The sequence below is a fragment of the Bidens hawaiensis genome, unplaced genomic scaffold, assembly GCF_021521415.1.
Source record: "Bidens hawaiensis isolate Kalapana, Puna unplaced genomic scaffold, B.hawaiensis_p1.1 tig00026381_1, whole genome shotgun sequence".
Lineage (NCBI taxonomy): Eukaryota > Viridiplantae > Streptophyta > Magnoliopsida > Asterales > Asteraceae > Bidens > Bidens hawaiensis.
Window position 1 is genome coordinate 136,846 of NW_027494244.1, and position 7,290 is coordinate 144,135.

Consider the following 7,290-nt stretch of genomic DNA (forward strand, 5'->3'; position numbering starts at 1 on the left):
GATGAACCCTAACTCGGTTGCATCTCACACCACAATCTACAATGTCAAACCATGACTTGATTTATATAGACTAACCTAACTTATTAGCCAAGACATTATAAAATATAATAAAACCCTAAATGTAACCCCCATAAATTCGTAACATACTAATGAATTCTATGAGCCCAATAGGTCCAACCCAGTCACTAACACGTGACAGAAATATTAAGTTGAAAAGTTATGTCCAACATTTGTAGTACTTTGTTTACAACATAGTGAGCTCATTAGCTACCGGTAGACAAATTAACTATCACTTAAACTAAGTTGTTATATATTGCGGTAAAATATTGATATCGACCTTCAATAGTAACCCACGAACCCCAAACTTGTTTTTTTTTAATTTTAATAACTAAATGTTTGCTCTATCAAACCACACGGACCATCTCCGCGGTGATCAACTCTAAATAAATCTAAACGTTCAGATATAAACTACTAGTGTGTTTTAAAAAAAGTTGAAGGTACATTAGCATTTCTTTACATTATTGTTAATGGTGATTGAAGTTTTATAACAAAGAGAAATCTTAATAAATTTTTTTTTTCATTTTTAATTGATGGGTGAATTAAGTTTTTTCGTCGAACTTGAAGTCAAACAAAATGAAGATTGTAAATTTCTTAAATCAATCAAAATGTGTGATAATTATTTTTAAGAAATATTCTATGGTAAACTACACCCCATCTAAAACTCCCATGTCAACTAGTGCCCGAATTGACTCTCATCCAAGTAGAAAATCCATTTATATTTAATTGCATAAAGGCATGATTGATTCATTGTTGTATCTTACATCAAGTAGGCCAGATATAACGTTCTCTACATGTTTTCTATCAAGATATCAATGCAACCGCAAATAACCACACTTAATTGCTGTGAAAAGGGTGTTTAAGGAATTTCAGATCTCGGTCTATGGTACACAAAAGATTTAAACTTCGATCTTGTAGCCTATTCTAATGCTAATCATGCAAGCTGCAAAACTAATAGAAAAAGTCAAAAAACCTCATCAAACGTAGGAGAACGTCTATGTATTTCAAAGCCAAGTATATTATACTAAACTTAAGCCCTCACTTGTATAAATTCAATACTTAAATGTTTCCACTTGGAATATACTTTTTCTAAAGAAGGGTTTTATCTATTTTTCGAACCCTATAACATTGCTTCGCAATAATTAAGGGACTATTTAATAATCTAATGTTGAATTAATAAGAGGTTTGATTGATTAAAAGACAACTTTTGAATCATCTAACATGTCATTGAAACTTACTATTAAAAGGTTTCATATGCCAACAATTGTAATCAAACACATTCTATTGTTTCATCACTAATGATGTTTTTTTTCTGTTTACGTGTCAATTGTCTCCCGAATGTTTGTTTTTTTCTTTGGTTCTAAAATGAAAGATCACCCATTATTCACCTTACAGTTTATGAGATGTGCAATTCCAACCCCAGAAAATTGGAATTTGTGATGGTTACACATAAATATAAACAAAGCATCCATCCCACAAAACAAAAGTACAAAACCTTTGTCAAGTAACCATTCATTAAATTTACAATTCAAGTAAAGATCAGTTGTTTCGCAACATGAAAACCAAAATTTGCTTCACAAAAGTTAATAAGAAAAAAAAAAGGCAAATCAAAAAACAGCATCTTGAACAATCTGTTGAAGACCATAATCAAAGATCAGAACCATTTACAAAGATGATAAACACGCCAAGTTTATACCAACTGCAGTAACAAAACCGAAAAGATTCTTGATTTTTGCAGATAACAGTACTTAAAAGACGAGTTTAAAACACAATTATCATACCAAATATTTATATTAGATTGAATGCCTTGGAGCACTTCTAGTTTGAAAATTGGAGCTTTGAAAGCTTTGAAGTCACTTTGAGTGTTATATCACCATACGGTTCATCTTGCTTTACATCAACAAGATCACAACTCTTCAAAACCTATATCATACACAAGTAAACCAATGCTTTTATATTTATTTGAACTGTTTATGAATCCTGAATAATATCAAGTTTTAGTGACTGATAATTTTTCAGATTCAAGACCGAATATAGCAATCAAGTTAATTCAATGAGATTGTGAAATTTTTAGTTAGGAGTGTAAACAAGCCAAATTGTGAGCTACTCGAGATCAGTTTGTTAAAAGCTCAAATCAAGCCGAGATTAAACGAGCTCGGGCCTTATAAAAACTTGTTTAGTAAACAACCCGAGCTTCACTTACCGAGCTCGAGCTAGTTCGCGATCCTATTACTTATATAACTTTTATTTAATGTATTATTTATATATTTATGTACAATTTGTATTATATAGAGATATGATAAATGTTAGAATTGACTAAGTAATATGCATTTATGTTAAACATAAAATTATAATTCAAAAATATACTAAAATAATTAAAATGTATTTAGTTTAATTAATAAAAATATAAACACCAACATTTAAAATTTTAAAATATTAATGGTTGAAATTAAAAGAGTTGACTTTTTTTAACCACCAAACTGGTGAAAACAGTCAAAATATCATAAAACACACTACTATTTGCATGCAGATAGCACTCTTAGATAATCTGTTACAAAACACAGACTCATAAAAGAAACATAAAACAGCATAAACTTACCAGTGTCTCATAGAACATTCTACAACATACTTTTTTAGTTTTTCCTTCTAGAATACTCTTCATACTAACAGATCCAAAATTTTCTGATGTAGATGGAGTAGCTGATGACTCTTTTATCCATTTTGCAAAACCTCTGCATCATCATATTAAACACATAAAAAAATAAGACACTAAATTAAATAAAGACAGAATTACAAATTTTGTCCTTTAAAATAAGACGAATTACGGTTCGTGTCCTTTTCTAAGTTTCCTTGCAGGCGGTGTACTTTAAACTTTTTTTTCCTACAAGTTTTGTCCTTTACGCTAACTGGGTTAGAAAAAGTCAGTTAAATCCCATCACGTGAGGCGCATGTGAGGGTAGTTTTGTCCTTTCATATATCTCTGAAACTAAACCCTTTATCAGTCTTCCCCCTCCCTTTCAATCGATTCAATTCCCGGCGATTAAAAACCCGACAGTTAAACCCTAAACCCTCGTATCCGACTCGACTCAACAACCCGACAGTTAATACCTTAAATTGCACATCATTCTCAAAACTTAAAAACGTAAGATGGATGATCCTCCTCCTCCTCGATTCTACATTCGTGAAGCTGATGAACAATCAAATGCTGATGCGTTTTATGGTAAGTTAAAACTTTAGGGTTTATAATTGGGTTTATTTAACTAACAGCTGTTTAATCTTGTTTGTGTAGTAAATAATCCACATTTGTTCACGATCAAGATGCACCATGGTGGCAGTTTCACTAAATTTCCCAGACGGGTTTATAACAGAGCCGTTGTCCATTTTGTTGACATGCTAGATATTGACAAGTTTTCAGTTCACGAGCTTGATCGAATCTTGCTTGAATTATCCTATCCTACAGATAAGGTTAGATTCTACCATTATGTAGTACCGGGTTCAGAATTGGATTGGGGGCTTAGAGCTTTGGGAAGTGATGATGATGTTAGGGGATTTGCTAAGTATATTGGAGCTTTTAATCAGTTAATGAATGTGTAGTTGAGCATGAGTTCACCTCTGTACACACATACTTCTGCTCACCCTCAAAGTTTACCATTGAAGAGATAACAAATGAGGAGTTTCTTGCAAGTGAGGTCGTACTAGATAAAGCAAACTTAGTTAAGAAAAGGCTGTTGTTGGAATGGCAAGATAGCACAAATGAGGTTGTTGTTCAAAAGGTAGTTGTGGAACAAGACAAACAGGATGCAAATGTGAATGTTTAAGAAGAGAATAATGTTGGTGTTGTTGAACAACAAGACCAGATTGATATATGTCATGAGGATCCAGAATTTGACCCTATGTTTGGAGAGGATGCTTTTGGTGTGCAACCTACAAATGAGGTGGAGATTGATTACAATGGTGATGTAGATGGAGGTGGGGATGGAGGTGGATATGGTGTGCAGCCTACAAATGAGGTGGATATGGATTACAATGGAGGTGGGGATGGAGGTGGGGATGGAGGTGGATATGGTGTGCAGCCTACAAATGAGGTGGATATGGATTACAATGGAGGTGGGGATGGAGGTGGGGATGGAGGTGGATATGGTGTGCAGCCTACAAATGAGGTGGATATGGATTACAATGGAGGTGGGGATGGAGGTGGGGATGAAGATAGTGAAGATTCTTCAATTTCAGATGAAGAAAGTGGAGATGAGTCTTCAAGTTCAGATGAAAGTGGAACTGATGATAGTAGGGATTCTAACTATGAAATGAGAGATGAGAGTTCTGATGATGATGAACATCTAGAGGGTTGTCCAGTTAAGAAACCAAAGAATGTGAAGAAATCTAAAAACAAAAAGAAATCTAAAAATGTTAAGAAAACTAGGGATGGTGATGAAGATTCAGAAAGTGATTCAGATAGTGACTTCAACTATGAAGATGGTGAAACACATGATGTAGATGTAGATATGAGGGATTTCAGACTGCATACTGATTTTGAAGTTGAACAGCAGGATGCAAAATTGTAGTTTAGAGGTTTTGGACATAGAAATGGATGATGTGATGTTGGATAATGATAGGATGTATAATGAGAAACAAAGAAATGAGGGGGACATGGATTATCTTTTCCATGTGGGACAAATTTTTGGTACAAAAGCAGAGGTGAAGGATATGATCAAGGCACATGCAGTTGAAACAAGAAGACAAATTAGGATAAGAAAAGATGATTTGGTAAGGGTCAGGGCTGTGTGTGAAGGAGATATGGAAGATGGGTCCCACTTGCAGGGGGTTGGATCTAGCAGTGCTAATAAAGATGAGGGACCAGTCCAGAAAAGTATTGGGGGTAGGGGAAAAAGGAAAGACCCACTTGCTATTAGATGCCCTTGGGTACTGTTGTTGTCATACCAAAAGAGAACAGCTTCATAGAAAAGTGCAAGGTTGATAAATGAACATAAATGCCTTCAATCTAGGGAAATTTATGCTTGCACAGCCGGGTTCCTCTCAAACCATTTGGTTACTGATCTTCAAGATGACCCAAAGCTGAAAGTTAAATCCATCAAAGAAAGGTTTCAAAGGAGGTTTGAAGTTGGTGTGTCTGAGATGAAAGCTTATAGGGCAAAGATGTTGGCCAGGGAACATATAATTGGAAATTTCAGAGGCCAATATGGGTTATTGAGGGATTATATTGAAGAGTTGAAGAGGACTAATCCAGATACAACAGTGAAGCTTGAATTAGAAGAATGCTCAGATCCAACATCTGAGACAAGACAATTCAAGAGGATATACATCTGTTTGGGGTCTTTGAAAAAGGGGTTCAAAGCAATAGGTAGGGATCTGTTGGGACTGGATGGGGCTTTCCTTAAAAGTGCTTGGCCTGGTCAACTTTTAACAGCAGTTGCTCTAGATCCAAACAATAGATACTACCCTGTTGCATATGCTGTAGTTGAAGCTGAAACATTGAACTCTTGGGAATGGTTCTTGGAATGCCTTGGTGATGACTTGGATATAAACAACAGATCCAAGTTTACCTTTATGAGTGACAGGCAAAAGGGTCTTATACAGGCTGTAGATAAGTTGTTTCCTTCTGCAGAGCATAGGTTTTGTGTGAGGCACATTGAAGATAACCTAAGATCACTCTTCAAAGGAAAGCTTTTAAGGAATGCTCTTTGGAAGCTGGCTAGATGTACATCACCTACACAATATGAGAGAGAGATGAACAACCTAAAAAACTTGAACAAAAGGTGTCATCTTTGGGTATCTAAGATCCCACCAGAAACATGGTCAAGGTCACACTTCTCTGGTAAGTTTTTAATTTTGTATCATTTATTCTCTCATGACTTTCAAGTTTTGTCCTTTATCTGTTGTGTTTTGTTATAATAGGTAGAGCAATGTCTGATGTGTTGACCAACAACATGTGTGAATGTTTCAATTCAAAGCTGGTAGATGGAAGGGACAAGCCTATTATCACATTGCTGGAATACATCAGAGAATATGTGATGAGGAAGATTGTTACTGTGTTGAAGGTAATTGATAGGTCATCAGGGTTACTAACACCATATGCTACACAAATTATGGAGTCAGTGAAGAAGGAAGCAAGCAGGTGAGTTGTATGTGAATATTTACTTGTCTTGTAAATGATGTGAATGGTTTACATATTTGGATGATAGGTACTCTGTGCATTGGAATGGTGAGGATCATTATCAGGTAACAGGTCCATATGGTGATCAGTGTGTAGTGAACATGAGCACAAGTACATGTGCATGTAGGAGATGGGAGATAACTGGGATACCTTGTAGACATGTGGTGGCATGTATTTGGGTGAAGGGTGCACATGACAGATCTGTTGGCAGGCCAGAAACATTTGTCAAACCAATTTACACAATGGATAGGTGGAAAGCAGTGTATAGCTACAAGGTGTATCCCATCAATGGTATGAGTATGTGGCCCACATCACAAGTCCCAATCCAGATCACAGCTCCTAAATTAAAAAAGCAAACTGGAAGGCCAAAGAAATCAAGGAAAAAGTCAGCAGTGGAAAGGGAAGATGGTGGTTCAAGGAAAAAGTCAAAGGTTGATGCAAAGGGCAAGGGAAAGGCTGTGGAGGGTGAAGGTCAGAAATTGAAGGCAGTGAGAAAGACAAAGCCAAAAGGATCAAACACTTGTGGGACATGTGGTCAAAAGGGTCACAACAAGAGATCGTGCATGAAAAATCTTGCTGATTAATGTTCCTACTGTTTGACTGTTTTTGTAGTTTTTATGACTTTATGGTATGGATATTTTTAAGTTGTTAGACTTTTTTTGAAGTTTTTCATGGTATGGATGTATTAAGTTGTTGTCTGGACTAATGTTGCTTTAATTTGTTGACTTTAATATGGTTGATTAATGTTTAGTAGTTGTTAAATGACAAGTAGCTTTTAATATGGTTGTTCATTATTTAACTTGGTTGTTGTTTGCATTTATGGTTGTTGGTAATGGTTGTGCAGAACTGCAGATGGATCAGATGTTACTTATTTTAAGGGTTTAGACATATTTGCCCTTGGATCAGATTTTACATAATTTAATGGTTTGGCAGATGGATGTTTGTGCAGATGACGCATTCATCTTTTTGTGCATATTGTGCAGTTTTTACTTATTTGCCCTTGGATCAGATCAGATCATATTATGCAGTATTCATCTCTTGGTTTATGGTTTATGGTTTAT

The 7,290-nt window shown here is 35.4% G+C and overlaps 1 protein-coding gene across 1 annotated transcript; it reads left to right on the forward strand.

Moving 5' to 3' along the window:
* The first annotated feature begins 4,641 nt into the window (after nucleotides 1–4,641).
* On the forward strand, nucleotides 4,642–6,813 carry LOC143573337 (uncharacterized). The gene is made up of 4 exons (XM_077058243.1): nucleotides 4,642–4,982; nucleotides 5,061–5,890; nucleotides 5,971–6,190; nucleotides 6,258–6,813. Exons 1-4 carry the CDS (start codon nucleotides 4,642–4,644, stop codon nucleotides 6,811–6,813), a joined length of 1,947 nt encoding a protein of 648 aa, XP_076914358.1.
* Nucleotides 6,814–7,290: the final 477 nt, after the last annotated feature.

Excerpts from the sequence above, each read along its gene's own strand:
- LOC143573337 (XM_077058243.1), top strand. The coding sequence starts at position 4,642 with ATGGATGATGTGATGTTGGATAATGATAGGATGTATAATGAGAAACAA. Across the intron at positions 5,891-5,970 it reads GTCAAGGTCACACTTCTCTG|GTAGAGCAATGTCTGATGTG; the intron begins GTAAGTTTTTAA and ends TTGTTATAATAG. Across the intron at positions 6,191-6,257 it reads GTGAAGAAGGAAGCAAGCAG|GTACTCTGTGCATTGGAATG; the intron begins GTGAGTTGTATG and ends TTTGGATGATAG.